This window comes from Rattus norvegicus, chromosome 8 (genome assembly GCF_036323735.1).
Source record: "Rattus norvegicus strain BN/NHsdMcwi chromosome 8, GRCr8, whole genome shotgun sequence".
Lineage (NCBI taxonomy): Eukaryota > Metazoa > Chordata > Mammalia > Rodentia > Muridae > Rattus > Rattus norvegicus.
In genome coordinates, this window is record NC_086026.1 from 62,650,225 (window position 1) to 62,672,783 (window position 22,559).

The window sequence follows — 22,559 nt, forward strand, 5'->3', positions numbered from 1 at the left end:
TCTTTTTTCTTTTTTTCGGAGCTGGGGACTGAACCCAGGGCCTTGCACTTGCTAGGCAAGCGCTCTACCACTGAGCTAAATCCCCAACCCACGCTGCAACCCTTTAATATAGACCCTCATGTTGTGGTGACCCCCGACCACAAAATTATTTTCATTGCTACTTCATAACTAATTTTGCTACTGTTATGAATCATAATATAACCATCTAATATGCAAAATATATTATTGATGTTTGATACCCATCCCAAGGGATCACGACCCTCAAGTTGAGAACTGCTAGGGTAGACATCCCTGGGAAGAGTCAGGTCCCCATATGTAGCGTTTATAAATAACCACTATGCTGACCTCCCTCCAGCAGTCTTTTCAGGGTCCTAATAGAGAACAGTTCTTCTTTTTTTTCCCCTCAAGACAGGATTTATCTGTGCATTCCTGATGTCCTAGAACTCATTCTGTAAACAAGGTTGGCCTCAAACTCAGAGATCTGCCTGCTTCTGCCTCCTGAAAATGGAAAACATTTTCATTAACTCAGTTATGTTACAATTTTTACTTGTAACCTTTCCTCTGTGATTTTCTGTCTTGGGGTGTCTTAAGTCAGATCATAACTAACATGCAGGGGTTGGGGATTTAGCTCAGTGGTAGAGCGCTTGCCTAGCAAGCGCAAGGCCCTGGGTTCGGTCCTCAGCTCCGACAAAAAAAAAAAAAAAACAAAAAAAAAAAAACTAACATGCAAAGTGTCACTCCTCACAGAAGGGCAGGGCGTGTTTAAGGCAAAGTTCCTTCTTCCAGATGGGTTGTCTTGTAGATGTATGCATTAGCCAAAGTTCCGGTGGAAAGATGAGGGTTTGAGATCAGGTCAGATGGGTGTGAATGGCCACCATCGCTATATGCCACTCATGTGATATCAGTATGACACTTATCTGAAACTTGGTTCTATCTCCAAAATGTGGGTGATAAATCCTTAACTAGGCCACAGATTTGTTCTAAGAATATAAGGAGAAAAGATGTAAGTGTGGCATTTTAAAAGTAACTGAAGGCAGCAAGATGGTTGAGAGGTTTACAAAACAAGGGTACCTGCCACGAAACCCAAAGACCTCGGTTTTACCCCTGGAGCCCACATGGTAGCAAGTTGTCCTCTGACTTCCACATACACATATCCTCAAATAAATAGTTTTCTGTCTAATTGTTTTTACCTGTATGTATGTCTGTACACCACATGTACCCACAGAGATGAGAAGGTGTTGGATCTCCAGGAACTGAAATTTAAGACAGTTATTAGCAGCCATGTGGGTGTTGGGAATTGAACCCAGGTCTTTGAAGGAATAACCAGTGCTGCTAACCACCGAGTCACTCTCCAGCCCTATAATATCTTTTTAAATGAGTGAGTAATTTTTAAAATATAATATGTTGGTAGCAAACGAGTAAACAAAACAGCAACAACAAAAGCAGATGTATGAGCTGGGCTACGGAGATGGCTCAGTGGGAAAGCACACTTGCTGTGCAAGCATGAGGACCTGAGTTCAAATCTTCAGCTCCCACATAAGAGTCAGCTTACAAATGAAAGACCCCCAGAGTGGGGAGACCCTCTCTCAAGTCTCGGGATGACACGACCCCCCAAGAACTCACACAAGACCGTCCTTGTTGTAATCACATGAGGTTTATCGATAGCAACCAGTGCACTGGGGTTGAGACTCGTATCCCACGCAGGGGCAGTGGAGTTCGACCCCAAGAGGCTGGGAGAAGAGGTATTTAAAGGGAGAAACCACAACCCGAGGGGTCAGGGATGGCGCATTGGAAAGTGTGTAGAATAACAGTGAAAAATCACAAGGAAGAACTCTCTGTCCCCCAAGATTGTTTCCTAGGAGAAGCTGTCTCCTACTTCTCAGATTGTTTAACTTCATGGTCTGCTAGTTCCTAGGAGAAGTTGTTTCCTGCTTCTCAAGATTGTTCTCTAAGATTTATGGTCAGCTAGTTTCTGGGAAAAAGCTGTTGAGCTGGCCAATGTAATTATCCATTCTATAGCCCTAGAAGAGGCTTCTTGGAACATACAATTCTGGGGCCTAACCTGTTTTTTTTTTTTCTGCTCTAAATTTTGTGTCTAGGGGGGCAACTTTAAAACTTTTACCTTTCACAAAGACAGGTGGTAGTGGCACTCAGGCGGCAGAGGCAGGCAGATCTCTGAGTTTGAGGCTAGCCTAGTCTACAGAGGGAGTTCCAGGATAGCCAGGGCTACACAGAGAAATCCTGTCTCAAGTAACCAAAAACTAAAAAAAGGAGCCAGATTACATCCCTGCAACCCAGCACTGGGAGATGGAAACAAGGATTATGGGAGCCTACCAGCCAGCCAGTTTGAAAATGATGACCTTCAGGTACAGTGAGAGACCCTATCAAGAGAATAATGTGGTATGTGATAGAGGAAGACAAGAAAGACATCCTCCTCTGACTTTGGTATATGCACACAGGGTGCATACATCTGCACACACACACACATAACAGGTACACCCCATACTCCCACTTCCACACATGAATTTTTAAAACTGGTTTAGAGAAGTCCAGAAGGAGAAACTATTACTATAGCAGGAGAATTTGGCATTAATCAGCCCCTGTAGAGTGTGTATTATATTGATTTTCACAATGCAAATAAGAAGGCACTGCTTTTTTGTTCCCTTTGGAAGTTTGCCATCTCTAGGACCTGACCATCTGTTTTTGAATCCTTTGTTTCCTTAAAAAGAAGAGAGAGATCTTTGGTAGATAGAAAGGAGAGAGAAAGCTAATAGCAGAGCAAAAATAAAAATAATCCAAACTTTGGACATGATGCTGTAATGTGCAATTTTATGTAAATATAATATTGTACAATGTAATGTTATTACAAATGTAATATGCAATATTATGATGCATGTAAATGCAACAACAAAAGAGTATAAAAAGCATGGTGGGAATGCCTTCTGCTTGGGAGGGTTGAGGACAGGTTCCTGTGGAGAAAGTAGTAATACAGGACCTGGACTTTGAAGAATGAACAGCCATTGACAATGACCAGCCTCAGCTTAGAGAGGAGTTCCTGAGAAAGGGATGTTTGGGAGTGGCAACAGAAACACTTGAAGTCAAATGTGGGTACAAGCTGACAGCTCTGTGTTCTGCTTGAGCTGGCTCTCCAGACAGCTCTGTAGATAGCTCAGCTCTTGCAGACCGAAGCCCAGTCTTTTATTTACATATAAATTCAAATCATTCTCCTGGTTCCCTTTTGATTATCTCATGAATCAGCATTTTATGACCTTAACCTCTTGAGACATCCAGTACATATTTTTAATATCGCAAATGAAGTCAGATATCTGCCCACCTTTGTAAGCACAAACAATAAGTTTAGCTGGGTGGGTTCTCATTCTGAAATTACCATTCCCACCACACCTGGATTTAAACTCGCTCTGCCCCAGGCTGACCTTGAACTCAGGGATGTACCTGCCTTTGTATCTTTCTGATGAGCTGGCTCATTAGTGCAGCTGCCTTTGTTCTTTTAGGTCCATGAAGACCCCTCATACAATTCATAGTGCCTCCCTATATTTTGCATAGTTGAGAAATTATACATTCTTGAACCCATGTTTTCAGAGTTTTTTCCTACAGCCTTAAGGGCTGTCTTGAAAGTCACAGCACTTAATCATTTGCTGAAGAACACATTTTCATTTCCCAGACTTGTGCTGTTTCTAATAACATGGATTTATTAAGAGGGAGAGCACTCCTCAAAGGAGGAACATTAAAATATGTACATTATTATATAAACAAGCCCCATGCCTACAGCAACTATCAACACTTGTGGAGAACTCAGGTCCCACTGGATCTGCTCCAGGGGCAGGAAACTATGTCACAATGTCCCTTCCACTGGTTATACAGGACACAGCAAACCATTTCAGAAAGAAAATATTGAGAAAGGGCAAAAAAATCAGGGACAAAGGTCTAGAAGTCTATGATATTTTAGGCATTGTTTATGTCATACCTTGGAGCACAAGGAATCTGTACTGAGAAGGAAAGGCTTACACCGAAGTTGGGAAAGGGCCTTTATATGATTTTAATGCAAAGGCATTTAAACCTCATTTTCCAAGCCAGGAATGGGAAAAAGACTTCTTGTTTTATGGTGACTCTGTAGCATGGAGGGGAAGAGTGAGCCTCAAATGAGGATCAATATCTGATCTGGGTCACAAAGCACTGAGGCGTCTCTCTCATGATGCCATGAGGCCTGTGTTTAGCTGAAGAAAACCCCTGTTACCTGGATACAGTATTCTGATAGACCAAGAACTGTGGGATTCTGCTAGGAGCAGTGAGATTCAGTATGAGTTCTAAAATCGAACATACTGAGGATGAATCCTCTCTCCACTTCCAGCGGGGTCTAAGCAAATGGCCTGGCCTCTTGAAACTTTAGTTTCCTGAAGGTGGGGATGATATAAATACCAACTTCCTGGGATTGATAAAATACTCAAAGTCTTTAACATAACAACTTTAATAATCTGCATTAACTTGCTTCTGGTAAGAAAACAATTCTTGATCATAGCTCACATGCTGCTTAAATGAAAGGGTCTGTAGAGCAGTGGTAATGCTCCGTCTTTACACCTGGTACCAGCCCCAGACCAGCTGTAGAGCTAAAGCTCATGTTAGTAAAGTCATGTTTGGTTTTTGTTTGTTGTTGTTGTTAGCCATTCGGTTCACATAGCTCTGTGTCAGAAGCATCCTGGATATGTTGGGTGTATAGGATTGGTCTTAAGAGAGCCTGGGTCCCTAGATAGAGGGACCTTTCAACCTACAGATACTCATCTCTCACTTGGTCCCTCAATGCATGAATTTTTCATTTCATTATAAATGTTTTCTATGCAAAATTGTGATGCAGGAGGAGGCCACAGGCATTTACTCTGGTGTGCACGGAGGAAATCTGAAGTGTGTTTGGGTGTTAAGTGCAGCCCAGTGGGGACACATGCCTTTAACTAAATCCCAGCACTCAGGAGGCAGAGGCAGGTAGAGCTCTGCAATTTCAAGTCCTGCCTGGTTTACAGAGGGAGTTCCAGGGTAGTCAGGGCTACACAGAGAAACCCTATCTCAAAAAAAAACAGAGAGAAACAGAGACAGAGACAGACAAGCAGGCAGGCAGGTAGACAGAGAGAATCATGATTGGTGACTTTTATCTAGTAAGTTCTTTCTGAACCAACTACCAAAACTACAGGTTTTGGAATGATGGATTTTATAACATCTATAACAAGTTGTTAATAAAATGGAGAAATGATCCAGTGTTGTAGACTGAGACAGGAAAATTTGCTGTGACATTGAGGTCAGCCTGGTGGGCTATCTAGTGAGTTCCAAGTCAGCCTGGGCTACAAAGTAAGATCCTGTATCAAAACAACAAAACAAAAATAGAAAACAGAAGAGAACAGAAGAGAAAACAGAAGAGTGTGGAAGAGAAGCCTCTTCGTAGTCCAAGGATAAAAGAACTAACTTTAAACAATTTTTTTCAAGTGATTAACTCTCAGTTTTCATATCTCTAATGGTTATCTATAATCAAAGTTCTATTTGTTTACCTTAGATTTTTATATTTGTGTGACAGATTATATTCAACAATGAATAAATGATCATGGGAATATTGTTTCTTCATTGATAAGCCTCCTTTGTGAGTATTCACTTATGCCCATAGGGCTACAAACACAAGTCAATGAAATCTGGGCAGGCTTCTGGGGGAAAACAAGGGGGGGTGTGGGGGGTGTAAAGGGATCTGGACTCTTAGCCAGGGCCTTGGCAAGGTTAGACCTCTGGCCTCTGACTTTATAGATAAGATGTGATATGAGGTAGAAGGGAGACACTAGGGAGCCAAGTACTCAAAGGCACAGACAAGACTGGGTAGCAAAGTGACCTACAAATAAAGGGAAAAGGACCAGAGCTGCCAGCCTTGCTCAGGAGTCAAACCCTGGCAGGGTGAGCCGAGGCAGGAGGCAGGACTGACAGCCAGTTGGACAAAAGGTATACAGGAGAAGTTGTGGCACTGTAAAGGGAAGACGGGTGTGGTAATCCCCCCAAGGTTATAAACCAACTCGAGCTTGAAAGTATGACAGTGATTGGGTTTGATATCAACATGAACACTTGCTAGGTTTTGTTTTTAACAGAATACAACTTCAGTTTTATATCTGCCTCCTAAATCCTTTAAAAATAATAGTAGTTTTAAAAGATATGCAAGATCTTACCTTTCAGTGCTTTGTTTCAGAATTATTAAATCTACTCACAGCGGTGTGTGTGAGGGTTCTCTCCTCTTCCTCCTCTAGAAATGTAATTTGCTTTTTTTTTTTCTTTTTTTCGGAGCTGGGGACCAAACCCAGGGCCTTGGGCTTGCTAGGCAAGCGCTCTACCACTGAGCTAAATCCCCAACCTGTAACTTGCTTTCAAAGTCTTCATAAGTGTGCTAGGCTCTGGTATGACGCGTCCACTGGTTTCTTTTTCCTGTCCTCTCCTTGCCTCTGCCCTCTGGTCCCTCTCCTCCTTTCTCTTTTCATGTCACGTGTATTTGATCACCCTCCTTGTGTTTCTATCAATCAGAATGACCTCTAGATAGAAACACTCTCCTTTTTGAAGCCCTCTGAGCTCACAAAACTCAAGGTTCACTTGGATAGCTGCTAAGATACTCTTAATAGAAAATGCAAAGTCAGGAAATCCAAAGTCCTAGCCATTAGCACCATGTAGACAATATTCCCAACTTGAGAAAGGAAACTCTCTTCTACCATAAGGCTGTTTAATTCTGAAGGAGTCACAGCGTCTCCCTGAACATTGTTATTATAAGAATTAACATATATTGAATTATGTGTAAGGGCTTGTACATGAGAGAGAGAGAGAGAGAGAGAGAGAGTGTATGTGTGTGTGTGTGTGTGTGTGTGTGTGTATGTGTCTGTGTGTGTGAAGGTATATATAGGGGAATGTACATGAGTGTGCATAGGAGCATGTGTAAATTGAGGGTATGCCTAGGTGGGCATATGTAGGGGAATGTGAAGATGAGATGAGGATGTGTATAAGGGAACATGCATATGAAAATGTGTGTAGGGTTATGTGTGTGTGAATAGATATAGAGAGATGATAGATGATAGATGATAGATAGATGATAGATAGATGATAGATAGATAGATAGATAGATGATAGATAGAGAGAGAGATGATAGATAGATAGATAGATAGATAGATAGATAGATAGATAGATAGATGATAGAGATGATAGATAGATAGATAGATAGATAGATAGATAGATAGATAGATATGATAGATAGATAGAGAGAGAGGGAGAGAGAGATGATAGATAGATAGATAGATAGATAGATAGATAGATAGATAGATAGAGAGATGATAGATAGATAGATAGATAGATAGATAGATAGATAGATAGATAGATGATAGATAGATATGGAAGCATGCATATGAGGCTTTGTGTAGGTGTTCATGGTCCACTGTAAACAGCAAAATAAGGAAACAGTAAACAGAGAAACAAATGTTGGGAAAATTGATCAGTAATTCTTAAGCTAGCTGGAGAGATGGCTCAGTGGTTAAGAGCACTAGCTGCTCTTCCAGAGGTCCTGAGTTCAATTCCCAGCAACTACATGGTGGCTCACAACCATCTGTAATGGGATCTGATGCCCTCTTCTGCTGTATCTGAAGACAGCTACAGTGGACTCACATACATAAAATTCTTAAGCTAGAACCTTTGACCTTTTGGGAGAACACGTGAGTATTTTAGCTAGAGAAGATGTAAACTGATCTTTTTTGTTGTCGTCGTTGTTTTAAAATTGACAGGCAAAACTGTATACTTCACCTGTTGGGAGTCAACCAGTTGCCAGTGTGTTTGTTCCTAAGGCAGCCATCATGAGGGAGGAGAGCGGCATGCCCCCACCCTGGGACGCTTCCCTGCTGGAGAGGGAGTTTTTCCAAGGTAAGCTCATGCACCAGCTCTCCCTGGGAACTCTGGGAGGGAACTAAAGAGAGGCAAATGCTAACTGTAGTTTGTACTACATGCTCTTAACAAATCAAAGCCTGAACTCACTGCCTTCATCTGAGGAGGATTCCATTCTATGTTATAAACCCAGATCTTGAATCTTATGGTTACATATAAATCTAAGCCAATAATCTGAGATCAAAGAATGACAGACCTATGGGCTGGTAATAATGTTTAATATTTTACCTTGGGTTAAAAAGAAATGCATCTATAAAGCTTGCTCTTCAAAGTCTATTCCTGATTAGGGCATAAATGCATTGTGATAAAATCTTGCAGTCATTAAACCATTCACTGAACTGACTTAGATTCCAGAAGTACATAATATACAGGAATCTTATAATTGATGCCATAGTTCAACTTCCATGTGCTATTCTGGATCACAGTTGGCCTGGCCACTAGGAAAGTTAAGTCAGTAGCCATTCAACAGCTTTACCGTGAGGAAACCTATTCAGCTTGCAGTGAAGTGGAACCAGTGGTAGTCACTCACGAGAGCGTAGGCTCGGCTCTGTCTAGGAACACCCTGGGACAAGATGGAAAGGGACCTGGGGAAAACCTAATCCAAATGAAGCTTTTGTTTGAAGAGGAATGATTCTGGCGTACATCTCTGAAAATAAGGTAGGAGACAGTGCACTAATTTCTCTAGCCTCTTGAGTAGTAAGAAAAGCAGCCCTATTAATGTGACATTCTGAACATCTTTGAGTTGGTGAATTTTGTTATGAGTAGGAGTCCAGGTGTCCATGATCTCTTGTGTGTTTTCTATTCTATATGTGTTTTGTAGTTAACATGGGCTTTAATATGTAGAGGGGCATAGACAGCTCAAAGATAGATTTTTACCATTCGTTTTAAAGACAGATTTCATTAAGTCTGTAGAGTTTTCTTTTATTTTTATCTTTTTTCCCTCCCTTATAATCTGGCATAGTTTGGTAATTTTATTGTGAATTGTTTCAGTGACTAGAAATCAAGTGGCTTTTCATTGAAAATCCCTTCCTCATGTGATCTTAGTGATCAAGATAAGCTGTTGCTGGAGTTGTCAGCTCAGGAGACTTACAGAGAGCAAAAGAGAAAAGACGCCTTTAGTGCCTGCCCAGATGTGACTGGCACATTGCTTGTATGTCCCTATATGACACTGTATGTACTCGGATGCTGACATGTTCTGCTTTCCATGATTCATTAGTTAAAAAAAAAAAACACTAACTAGCAAGTGATATAACTAAAGAGGGTCGTTAACCCAAGGAAAGATTTCTGTCAGCACTTTGAATATTACTTATTTCTGTTTCCTGTCTGATTTTTATTAGGGAGTATTTCACCAATAAATGCATAATTGATTTGTATTTATCATAAAATATCTACACTGATATGTCTGTTATAAGGCAAAGTCTTAGGAAAAATCTAAACACCTTAAAGAGAGTGCAGTTATAATACTTTAATGGAGGAAAATGTTTTCTATGATTAAATACAATGCAAAACAATGCCAGTGTTAAGCCTGAAAATTTCAAAAAGACCAAATTCACGACCGTGCAATTAAAGCAAGCTGTATTTTGAAGTGTACTTGGGACAGGTCAGCCAGCTGTTTTACCCCAAGACAACAGCCTCTGCTGGCCTCTTGAAGTCCCTTTTATAGGAGAGATAAGGTATTCAGAGGTGAGAGAGAGCTGTTATACACTGTTAGAAAAATACAATGAAAGAGAAGGATCATGGGTAAGGATGTACATCGTGTGAATGGGATTGCAAGCAGTTTAGTGAGATCTAAGAAACAGGGACTATTAACTACAAATAGAAACCTTAACTTGCTAGGACTTAACACAGGACAAACAGAAACCTTAACCCGCACAGGACAGACAAGAACTTCTTACAGATAGATACCTTAACTTGAAAGAATTTAACACAGGACAACCAGGAACCTATTCTTAACTATCTTAATTGCAAACAGAACCCTCAACCTGCAAGATACATTGCTCTGGTTTTGGTCTCCCATCAGCTTGCAAGATACATTGTTTCTGTTTTGGTCTCCCATCAGCTTGCAAGGTGCATTGCTCTTGCTTTGCTCTCTCAGCCAGCAGCAACTTGAATGATGAATGGTGGCTTATCTAAAGTTGCAGACTAAGGTACTTTTGGTACCCTGGGTCTGAGATTGGCCTCCATCCTTCATGTTGTAAGGAGATCATTGGGCCCTGGTTGGATAGCACCCTCTCGGAGACTTTGCTCATAAGATAAATGTCAGCACTGGTTCACAACAGCAGCTTTCCCTCCTAATAAAGCTGTACATCGTTTGCGTGGCTCAAGCCGTTGTATAATGAGACCCAGGAGACAGTGACTGGGTCCAAATCCCTGCACTAAGTGACCAGGGCCTTATCTCAATTTCTTCAGTATCTTCACTTATAAAACAAAAATAGTAAAAGTGCCATCCCTGTAAAGTTTATATACGTATTTACTAGTTAATGTTCTGTGCCTGGCACATGGGAAGTGCTATATTACAGTATTTTTCTTGAAAAATAAGTCTATAGTTAACATATCATCTGATAATATTGTATAGAACTTTAAATTCCGCATATCATCCAAATTTGTCCAACTAAGTGTTTATACATTAAATGGTACTGCTTTTGTCTGCAATGCTATTTTCTGAACAGAATAGCTGAGAAATCGCATACCGTGCACAGACTTATTTGTATTACAGTCTCATGATGTGAATAAAGGTTGAACTATTACCGTAACCTTGTGATGAAAGGAGAGACGTGAATTAATAATCCTCGGCTCGCCTACTCTTCAATGGCACACATTGCGATCTACATTATTCTCTTCTGTCATTAGTCCATGTCGCGCAGAGTAAGCAGACCTTAGATACACAGAGAGGACCTGGTTAAAACTGATTAGGAAAAATGTAACTTTGTGTGTATGTATGCACACATGGGTGTGTGTGTGAAGGTTTGTGTGAAGGCAAATGTGTGTGTTTGTGTTTATGAGTATGTGTGTGTGTGTGTTCATTTGCATGTGGAGGCCATACTCAGGAGATTTTCACCTTGTGTTTGTGTGTATGTGTTCATATATGTGTGGGTGAGCATGTGAGTGAGTTATTGTGTGTGTGGTGGCCAGAGATCATTATTGAGTGTTTTCTAATTGGCTCTCTACCATTTTATTCATGTATGTATGTATGATTGTATGTATGGTATGTATGAGTGGTGTGTGTGCTTGTTTGTGTCTGTGGGGTGCACATGAGAGTGCACAAAGCTCACCCCTAGTGACACACTTCCTCCAACCAAGCCACACCTCCTAATAGTGCCTCCCTGGAGGCTTATGGGGGCCATTTTCATTTAAACTGCCACATTGACTCACTGAGCTCTCTACCTTTCAGAAATCATTTTCTATATAGTATATATATATGTGTGTGTGTGTGTGTGTGTGTGTGTGTGTGTGTGTGCACGAGTATAGACGTGAGTGTGCCGTGGTGCTCATGAGGTCAAAGGTCAACTCTCAGGAGTCTTTTGCCACCTCCCACCTTATAAAGCAGGGTTGCTCCCACTGTGCAGTATCTCCCATGGCGCCCAGCTGACAAGAGCTCTTACCTATCTCGTCTCCACTTCCCCTCTTGCTGTAGGAGTCCTGGGGATGAATGCCACCATACCCAGCTTGTTTATATGGGTTCTAGGGATTGAGGTCATCAGGCTGGCATGACTGCTGAGCCATCATCCCAACTTCTGCCTTAGTTTTTGTGGCTGGTATCTCTCTCTGAACCTGGAGCTCACCAATTTGGCTAGACTGGTTGTCTACTGAATTACAGGAATCCCTTATCTCTGCCTCCCCGGGAATAGGATTACAGGTCCAGGTCACCACACCTAGCCTTTTACATGGGTACTCAGGATCTAAATTCAAGTGTTCCTGTTTATGTAGCAATCAATCTGACTGACTGAGCTGACACTCTGATCTCTATCTTGTTGTTTGAGCCGAGGTCTTCCTGGAATCAAGAGATTCCATTTAGGCTTGGGTGGCTGGCCAGCAACCTCCAAGGTTGCTTGTCTGCTCCCACTTGTCTGCTCTCCGCTCCCCCACTGCCGAGATTGCAAACTCATGGCATTCTTCTGGCTTCTTTCTGGGGAGTGAATCCAGGTCTTCATGCTTGTACAGCAAACATTTTACTGACTGAGTCATCTCCTTGCCCCAGAATAGAGCTTTATAGCCTTAAAGATATGATGAGAAAAGAAAGAAAATTGCATTACAGTCTTGTAAAAGTCATGTTATCATTTAAACATAATCAAGATTCATGTCATACTAGCCAGGCACACTCCTTTAATCCTAGCAGCTGAGGGGCAGAGACAGACAGATCTGAGTTTGAGGCCAGCCTGGTCTACAGAGTGAGTTCCAGGACAGCCAGGGCTACACAGAGAAACCCTGTCTTGAAAAAATCAAAGTGGAAAAAAAATTAAGGTTATATTTATAATAACAAAATATGAGTCTCAGAAGGGGATTTTAATGACAGCTAATTGTTATAAAACTACAAAATCATATACAAAAACTAATTCACCGGGGGTTGGGGATTTAGCTCAGTGGTAGAGCGCTTGCCTAGCAAGCACAAGGCCCTGGGTTCAGTCCCCAGCTCCGAAAAACAAAACAAAACAAAACAAAACAAAACTAATTCACCTTCTCCTTTAGTTTTAGATGACTTGGACAGCAAGCTGGCTGAGGAACAATCTACAGGCTCAATGAATGCCAGAATTCCATTCAACTACGGGTCAAGAACACAGTTCAAGCTGTCTCACAGGACCAGGCAAGATCATGGCACAGGAAGGCATCAAAACTACCATAGCGAAACTTCCAATATGTCTATCTATGACATCCTAAGACCTGGGACCCCTAGAGAAGGCTTTAAAACCTTTTCTCCTAGGACCAAGACAATTTATGATATGTATAGGACCAGGGAGCCCAGGGTCTTGAAGGAAGACTTCACGCTAAAGAATGCATTTGGTAGCGCATCTCTGTGCTTCGACAGCCGGCAGAGATCAGCGTCACCTGTCACAGGGCGTTTTACTGCAAGGAGTTTACACTTCCCAGCCAACACTCAGAACAAGACTAGTTTTACGCCAGTGAGACACCAGCAAAGCCCCAAAAGGACTCCTTTATCATCCATCATATGGAATAGGCCAGATGCTTCTAGACACGGGCAGGATCAGGAAGAGTCCCTGGGGATACCAGCACCCATGGACATTGACCCTGCTGAGCAATATGTCTCTCCTAGGTACTTTCAGGAAAATAGGAGGTATGAGGTGTGCCATTCACAGAACGCCTACCAAAGCTACCCTTTTAATGTCCCCGTGGATAACGCAATGAGTCCTGACGCGTTGGAGAACTCAGAGAATATGCCATTCTACCGTCAGAACAACCTGTTTGCAAGGTCTTTCTTTAGCAGTACCTTCAGACAGAGCAGAGAACAGAGATTTGGACAGAATTCTTTTTGGAGCCGACAGGAAGAACATTCTTCCTGGTCTGACTTTCCCCAGAGCAGGAAGCCATTCCCTTGTTCTGACAAGGACTTTGAGATGATTTCTGTTGACGCAAACAGGGTGCCATCTGTTTACAGCCATGGTGTCCCTTCTCAGCACTGGAGGCCACGTTCTCCCGGCTGTGGAACATACGTTTTCAGAGGTCAAGAAGATGCACATTGCTGGCGATCTGAGTTTCGAACATGCCCACTGGAGAACATGGACACCTCACATGTTAATGAGAACCAGTTTCCACCCCATTTGGTCACACCGGATGGGTTTTCTGTAGCTGACTCAAGCTGCCCCGTCCAGTCGTCTGGGCTGGACTCTCAGCAGGGTTACTTCCCTTTTGAAGAGGCTGCAGATGAGGACCCTCGTTTGTTTGGCAAGACTCGGAATCCAGTTTCTTCATTCAGAACTCCCTTCCCCCTGAGTCCCGATGACAGAAGGGAGTCTCGGAGTTCCAGCTTCCAGAATTCCACAGCTACTTTGCAGAAAATAATCCCCAATAAACCAGATTCGCTTCCAATGAGAAACTGTGTAGACGTTCCTGTGGCTTGTAGCCATTCTGCTGAATCACTGTCTCTTACTGAAACCCAGCCCAACGTCCCAGTCACAGAAACGCACAGTGAGAAAGACATGGATGTGTCTATTTCAGAGGATGAACAGCTGAACAAGATGGGACAGAAGAACAGGCCAACTGGGTTACCCCAATCTGTTTCACGGACAGTGATCTCTAATGACGTACCTGATTTCCAAAATGCCCCCTCCCAGGACTCAACCCCAAACGACAGGTATGGTTTTAATGCACCTGCCACAGAACATTCCAGAAGATCACCCAGGCTCTTTTCCAGGAAAGGTACTTCCCAAGTTCATACAACACAAAGAGATCAAAGCGATGAACTGAGCAAAAGTAAATGTTTTTCTGGGGGCAGGAGACTTGACTCAGCAGCTTCCCTGCCTTTCATCCAAGAAAGTGGAACAACTCTTCCCAGCCCAAATCAAGGTTGTCACCAGAAAACCGGAGGTGATGAAGACAGTTCAAGCACCATTAAAAATAGCCATTGGTGCTTTGAACCCATCACTAACCAAAATTCACAGCCTCCAGAGGAGACTATTTTAGATCTTGGACGACAGCAAGGTCCTTCCACTCATTCCACCGATGGCAGCAAGCTGGCCGCTGGGCACAGTGTCTCACGAGATCCCTTGCATGTGTCATCAGATGCACCCCAAGATTCTTTCCTTAATGCTCTTCTGGTGCCTTCCACTGCAGTGTTCTCCAGGAGCCTTTCAGACCAGGATTCAGGTCAAGAACAAAGAGAAGAAAAAGCTACCAAAAGCCAAAATAATCAGCTGGCTGTCAATCCTACGGACAACCAAGAGAGTCACGATGGCCCTGCACTTCTGCATGATGCTGTTCACTGCCACCCGTACTCTCCCCTCAGGAGCGGGAGGGGGAAGGGAAGAGTAAGGCGCCGTGTATCCTGCATTGAGAAGTTAACCAAGACAGAGAGTAGAGAGGCACCCACAAGAGAAGGCAGTGGCTGTGCTGAGGACCAAAGCGGCAGCAAATCTCCTGAGCTCAACACAGTCTACTGCACCCTGCCAAGAAAACCTGCCAGCTTTCTCCTACACAGCGGACAGCGGGAAAGTAAGGCTGCTTCCGTTAGGAATGGGCCACTTCCCTTCCAAATAAAGAATAAGGCGGATGTTCCCACTGAAGAGAGCACATCTGACAAACCCCGTCCTCCTGAGTCAGCGAGTGATGCTGCAAATTCAGTCATGGGGACACCCAAAGCCACCAAGAGGATGACAGATATGAAAGCCATTAGATCGGCCTCCGTTAGGAAAGGACCACTCCCTTTCCTCATCCAGAGGGCGGTATCATGTCCTTCGGGGGAACCATGTACCTTGGCTGAAAAGTCCCCAGTCCTGGACATGGATGCTTCTGTAATACCCAGGCCTGGAGGGAGAATCTTTAACTCTCTGGAAGATGACTCATCATTTAGAGAGAGCGCTTTCTTCGAAAAGGAACTCGTTCAAGAACACACGGGGAAGAACAGTGAGCCTCCAGCCCCCAGAATGAGCTCGTTTACCGTTTTAGACAAAAACTCTGAACCTTTTTGTGCTGTTGGATCAGGAAGGGGGAGTGGGAGGGCGTTGCACAAGTTTAAGACAACTAGCGTGTTTTCTGTCTCTGGCAATGAAGAGAACATAAAGTGTCTTGAGGTGGTTTCGATATATTATACTCTACCCAGGAAACCTAGCAAAAAGTTCTGCAGCCTCCTTCAGCAGTATGCACAGGGTGCCGGTTCCCTTAGCGATGCTTTTCAGGAAGAGACTAAAGGGTCTCCTAATGCTGTAGAAATCGGTGAGCTGAATTGTCCTACACAGAGGCTCTCAGGAACACCTCCACCACAAGACCTAAAGATGCAGGTTGACAGCCCTGAGAGTGAGACTGTCTCCCAGTTGACAGACAGGGAGGCTTCCAAATCTACGTTAGAGGAAATGGCTTCTGTGGAACCGGATGTTTCTCTTCATAGAAAAGAGCCTAAAATCGAAGCGATTTCCCCAAGAAATGTATCTAAGACAACTGTAGATGATTCGCTAAACAGGGGAAAAAGAGGGAAGGAACTGGTAAGACAAATCCTACAGACCCCATCACTGCTTCAGGAAAAAGATGCTGGAGAAGAAAAGACCAAGAGTCATCAACAGCCTTCGAAAGGAGGAAGCAGTGACCCCTCTGGTCTCCCATCCCACTCAGAAGGTAATGTTGAAAATTCCCAAACTAGAAGAGATTCAGGAACGTGTGCCCGTGGCTTGACCACTATCTCAACAGGAAATGGATGGTATGCTTGGAGAGATCACGTGGCTGCAGCTGTAGGTGACTGTTCTAGTAGGTCACAGCCTAGGGAAACCAGTGGGACAACTGGGTCAGACTGCCAAAACCTGACCGACAAAATGCTCTCTGACTCAGAGAGCCAAGCCTTTGCTCTAAGGCCAGCATTGCATAAGCAGCAGCTTGCTGAAGAGGCTCAGACTGGGGGAGCAGGTCTGCAGTCGGAACCCAGGCAGGCAGAAAGTCAGGAAATGAATACAGCAGAGATGAGGAAGGTTGAAGATGGAGAACAAATGTTGTCACGGGATCAAACTTTACTTCCTGGAGGAAATCTTAAAAATAAAACCAACACGGATGACCTAGAGACAGGAGACAGATACTCAGGTAAACACAGATTGGCAGCCATATCTAAAACAAGCAAAAAGATCCCAGCTAAGGATTTAAGTTCCAGAAAACATGTAGCTACGATCTTCTCCCGAAGTGAAAGAGGATCTGGCTTTAGGAGGTTATCTCTTTGTAGACCAGAGGGCAACCCACTGTCCCCTGAACCTACTGTAAAACCCTCAGAGCCCACAGACAAAAGCAGCGTGAGGACCGTGGACAAATCTGAGAGCCTTCTCCAGGCGGCCACAGTATCCAGCCCTGGACCTCCTGGTCAGTCCCGCAGTCAAAAGTCTGCTAACATTTTGCAACCGCATCTGAATGGGTCACACGGTGTCTTAGAAACACCCCCAAAGAGCGAGGACTCTAAAGCACAGATTGCAGGAGAATTGGTAGCCCCAGCCAGCCCCTCGGGGAAAAGCTCTGGCCTTCAGCAGAGGTTAAGTCCTCCTTCCCCCCTAGAGGCTACACAGAAACCTACAGTGAGCTCCCACTGTCAGCTGTTGCGGCACACGAGTGCCCCATCCCCAGACTCAGAACCCGAGCCACACCTCTACAGGTCAAAGAGTTTAAGAAACTTCAACGTGCAAAGGGACCTGTTGTGTACAAGCCCTCCTCCCAAAGCCAGGGGACGCCACTTCTCTGAAAACACTTCCATTGACAATGCCCTGAGCCAACTGTCCCTCGAAGATGGCTCCTTCCCCAACAGCGGGTACAGTCGAAGATTCAAATCTTTTTCTGAGCTTCCTGCCTCTTACGAAAGTGAAAGTTGGTCTTCATATAACAATCAGACACGAGGTCCCAAGTCCACCTCATCCATTTCCAGGCCGATTGACTATGGAATTTTTGGGAAAGAGCAGCAGTTGGCTTTCTTGGAGAATGTCAAGCGCTCACTCACACAGGGAAGATTATGGAAGCCAAGTTTCCTCAAGAACCCTGGCTTCCTCAAGGATGAGGTTCTTAATGCTGCACAGTCAGAGCTGCTAAATTCTCCTGAAGGTCAGGCTCCGGAGGACGGCTTATTGCCAAGTGAACCACTTAATATCTACAGGGATGACCCAGTGGACCCACTGGACTCAGACTGGGACACAGACACCACCACAGATGATGAGTACTACCTGGATGAAAATGATAAAGAGTCAGAACTATGAGACTTTTGTGAGAAACTGCACAATATAACCCTTTCACGTTTTGCTTTTTACCAAAACCTTACCGTGGAAATTAGTCCAATAATTATAGACAGGTCAAAGAGATCTGGTTTGGGTAGTGTCCGAATCTTTTCTGTTCCATTTGTTTTCCCTTCTGAATTCTAAGAACAGTGCTCACTGTTCTTGAAGGGTTTTGTGTGTGTGTTTTTACTGCTATGTTTTTCCTGGTGTGTTTGAACTTTGCCTTCCTTGTCTCTTCCCCCAGCCTTATCTCTAAGCCACTTTCTAATGTTAGCACAATTGTCCTCATCATAACTTCTCTTACCTCTAATAGTTTGGGGATGTGTTCGACCTTGTAAACTTGTTCATTACCCAGCACAGATGCAAAACTGAATTTCCTCTCTCTGTCTACAGCCTGAATTGAAGATATGAAAATATGACATAGGGAAGGCAATAGTGGGGTAAAATGCTGTCACTGTGTGTGCATATGTTTATGCAGTGTCTACAGAGGCTAGAAGAGGACATTAGAGCCCCTGGAATGGGAGGAGCATATGGTTGTTAGAGGTCACATGGGCGCTGGGAGCCACAGCTGGGTGTCCTCTGCGGGAGCTGCAAGTGCTCTTAGCCACCGAGTTCTCTCCAGCCACAAGACACACGGGCATCCCTGTTATGCCCTGTTGTGTGGGCATCCTTGCACTTCTGTAGTGGACACATTTGAGGACACGTTAGGTTATAAATGAAGGGTGAGTCCTATTAGTGCCTACAGGGATTTCTCTGAGACAGTTTGTGGTGACTGGCTGAATTTTTAAGGGCTAAGTTTTCACGCTTAATGCTTGGGTGAACCCCAGATGACACGAGCAGTGTGGCTTGGCCACAGAGACATGGCTGACAGATGGAAACAAGCAGACAGTTCTTTATCGGGCCAGCGTTATTGCTGCTCTCTCCACACTGACTTTTCCCATCTCCCCCAACCCCCGCCTGTGCATTTCTCATTTCCTTATTTATAGCCCAGCCTTGGGCTTTGTAAACTTTTCTCACATAATTTATTTATAGCCCAGGCTCTATAGTTTAGGGATTTTTACATGATGTCAGATATATACATATATAAAATAGGTATGCAAATAATTCACTGATAACTCAAATTTATTTTAAAAGTATTCTGGCTTACACACAAATTTACCATTTGTTTAAGGTAAAAACAGACATACACCAATGAGTTAGTTATATCCATTTGTCTAACACAGTCTAAGGACATACTCAGGTTACCCACACACTGGGAAATAAAGGAGACTTTTAAAAGCCTTTGTTGTCTGTAATTGCATTCCTATATGAGCAGAAATCTTCGCGTGCACAGTAAAAACAGTACAGTTCATAACAGAAGATCAGATCTCGTCCTGCCCCTTCCTCTTCCTCTTGTCCTGCACTCTTTCCTCTTCTTCCTCCTCCTGCCAGCACAAGGTGCATGCTGGGTGTTTGAGTCAAGGCTGCAGTGAGGTCATATCATGCACATGGGTAAACACAGCCAGGCTTCATTAAGTATTTAATTTAGGATTGATTTTTTTGTTTGGTACACATTCAGAGACCTTTTATTGTTGTTTGTTTGTTTTTTTCTCAACCCTACATTAATTCTGTGAAGAGCCACTGTTTACAATGGTTTGGGCTAAGACTTTCTTGGTGGGGAATTCAGTGGGAACCTTGGATAAGTTCTTAAAATTCCAGTCAGATGTGATGGAACCGCTTGGCTTCTCTGTTGATCCACCCGTCAAACCCTCAGGCACATTTAACTCTGCCCTCCGAATGTACCATAAATCACTTGTGATACCCATTGCTACCTGGCTTCCTGCCTCTTTAGTTGCTACGTAGAGTATCTGGGGGCTTTCTCGCCTTGTAATTCAAGGCGAAAGTCTATGGATGAGGGTGGTCTAGACCTGCAGGCAGCATGGGATGCCTGATCTCAGCACAGGACTGGATTTTGTCTTGTTTTACAGGTGTTTCTGACGTGCTTTTACTTCCCACTGTTCATCCAGAGAAACTAAAGCTGAGGGCAGCTATTGGCAAATGTATAGAGATTTGGCACTAACACAAACACAAGGAAGATCAATCTGTTATTACTGCCCTCATTTGTTGTCTGGCCCAGGCTAGTTTTACATTGGTCCCATAAAACTCAAAACTAGTGAAGGTGAGGTCACTCACAGGGAAACCTTTCCTTAAACCTGTCCACTCTAACTCTGAGCTCCAGACAAAGCTCAAAACGATGCCTAATAGAACCTTAAACTGTTTTGAGCGGATCCAAACTTGAATAGGAAGGAGTAAAATTCAACTTCTTGCCTAATGGTGTGTGTTTGTACAGATAATGGTGTGTGTTTGTACATATGCCTTTCCTCTGTTGCTATTTGATTATTTAAGTAAAACTCTCATGTATTACGACTTTTTGTGTGTAATTTTAATATATTCAGAAATATTTAACATCAAGATCTTTGTTGGTTTTTAGGCAACCACCATGAGACACTATCTCAATAAATATTTTGAGCCTACAGGAGTCTAGAAAAGGTGACCAGAAGTTAGCTTGCTTTTCAACAAGGGGAGGCTGAGAAAGGGAAGTCAGAGTAAGAAAGGACGAATGCTCTCAGGGCTGAGGCTCTCTGTGCCAGAATCTCCTGTCCATAGTGAAAGCTGCCCTCAGCCACTGCTTGTCTGCACTGTGTCAGGACTGCCTGCTTGTCAGGCTGAGGGATCGGGAAAGCAGGAATTTCACCAAAATAGAATAGCACCTCTACTGTGTTACAGTTTTACGAAGCACTTCGTTGAAGAAGTATAGAGAATTTCTTTGTGTTGTATGTAATGTGTAAAGTGCTGCTTTCTGATGCACATAGTCATGGTAACTTCATTTAATATTATATATTTTCTCAAATATATAATCACTATTAAACTTTCTTGTAAATGGAGTAAAACGCTAACTAATCAATACGAATAAGTGCCTAGGAAATTATTAGCTTGCTTAAACATCAGGATAACACGACTGTATACATTGTGTTGTTAACTCTGTTTAAAATGGAGTTTAATAAGATTATTTTACTCTGTAGATGCTCACTTCTGAATGGTTTACTCTTACTTCATTAATACATTGATCTCAACAAAACACTAATTGCTACTAACATGAATTTGGTTAAGGACAAGCTCAGTAGAGAAAACTATTTTGTATAGGAAATAAAGATGAGTCACAAGGGTGCTAAAAGAAGCCTCTCGGGGTGTGGAAAAGATGAGATTCAAATGGAAATTCATGTCTCTGCTAAAAGGTGTCCCCGCATTGGATGCCGGTATGTTCAAACAGGCCTCGGTGCTTGGAGTTTACTGTATAGTGGAGCTATAGAATGTCCTATCTAAATGTACAGTATAAATATGTAAATATTTTACTTTGCAAGTTTGTATTACTACTTAAAGGTTTTTTGTGTGTGTGACTGATAATTCTATTCCGAAACAATAAAGCCACAATAAGCACTTTGTCAAAACTGTCAAATAACCCTTTTATGGTTTCCTCAGATCTGTTCCCAAGGTGTGGAATACGGAATAGACAGTGAAATATTAAGACAATACTTTTGTGGAAGTAAAGAACGTAAACAGATGCACTGTATCCTTTGTTGGTTTTTCCTGGGTTTGTGCTTCTGAAGACAGAACCCACATGGTAGGCAACTCTATCGATAGACAAGTCACAGACTCAACTCCAGGATACCGTTAGCCCTCCATTTACCACCCTCAGATTATTTTAAAAATCTTTTTGTGTATAAGTGTTTTGCCTGTTTGTGCACCACGTACATGCCTAGTATCCACAGAGGCCAGAAGAGGGCATCAGATCTTGAAGGACTGGAGTTACAGATGGTTGTGAGCCACCATGTGGTTGCTGGCAATAAAACCTGGGTCCTCTGGAAGAGCAGCCAGTGCTCTTAACCACTGAGCCATCTCTCCAGCCCCTTCAAAGATGATTTTTTTTTTTAAGTATGAAATTTCCCAGGAAAATTACAAAGCTAGTAAGGGGAAATGTGCCCGATCTTTCTGACAGCTATTCAAAACAAAAGGGGCGGCTTGGAGACATCAGAGTGCCTGGCCTAACATCGCTTCCTGGAGGTTCTCAGGTATAGCAAAGAGGTGGCAGTGGGCTTGAATTGGGGACCAGCTCATCCAGTAGCACCAAGGATTATTCTTTGCGGCTTGAGACATTCACTTAACGGTCCTTCTAATTACTGTTCACTGGGTGACTGGTTGCAGTCTTAGAAGTCAATTGCTTAATCCCCCACCCCCATCCAATAGGTGTCATTTCAAGTGTTATAGACTTTCTTAGGCCGTCTTTCACTATTACCTAGAGCCAGATAACTCTCGGTTCACTTCTCTGTGAGAAGAAAATTTAAGTTCAATTTTGCCAGAGTGTGAATAAAACATGTTCTACACAGGTTTTGTGTGTGTGTGTGTGTGTGTGTGTGTGTGTGTGTTTGTGTGTGTGTGTGTGTGTGTGTGTGTGTGTGTGTTGGTATTTATTTATTTATAAATGCTAACTGGAGCAGAGCAGGCATTCCATCAAAGCATGCAAGCGACTCCAGGAGACAAATCAGTGGGCACTGCTGCCCTGTAGTTTACAAGGGACTTGTCCCCGGTTCTGAAGAGTGCTGTCTCTAACTTCAGTGGTGGACGTCAGGTTAACCGGAGACCCCAGCACTGTGGCGTGCACACAGG

The 22,559-nt window shown here is 43.2% G+C and overlaps 1 protein-coding gene across 4 annotated transcripts in view; it reads left to right on the forward strand.

Moving 5' to 3' along the window:
• Exph5 (exophilin 5) overlaps positions 1 to 21,351 on the forward strand; it is a 76,460-nt gene extending 55,109 nt beyond the window's left edge. For 2 of the 4 annotated variants that reach the window (NM_001427285.1, XM_017596030.3), the window contains 2 exons: positions 7,797 to 7,932; positions 12,640 to 21,351. In NM_001427285.1, the coding sequence (NP_001414214.1) occupies positions 7,797 to 7,932; positions 12,640 to 17,837 (5,334 nt within the window). In that variant the 3' untranslated portion in view covers positions 17,838 to 21,351. The remainder of the gene's footprint in view (positions 1 to 7,796; positions 7,933 to 12,639) is intronic. The other 2 variants (XM_063265462.1, XM_017596031.3) reach the window with 1 other exon arrangement.
• The last annotated feature ends 1,208 nt before the right edge of the window (positions 21,352 to 22,559 follow it).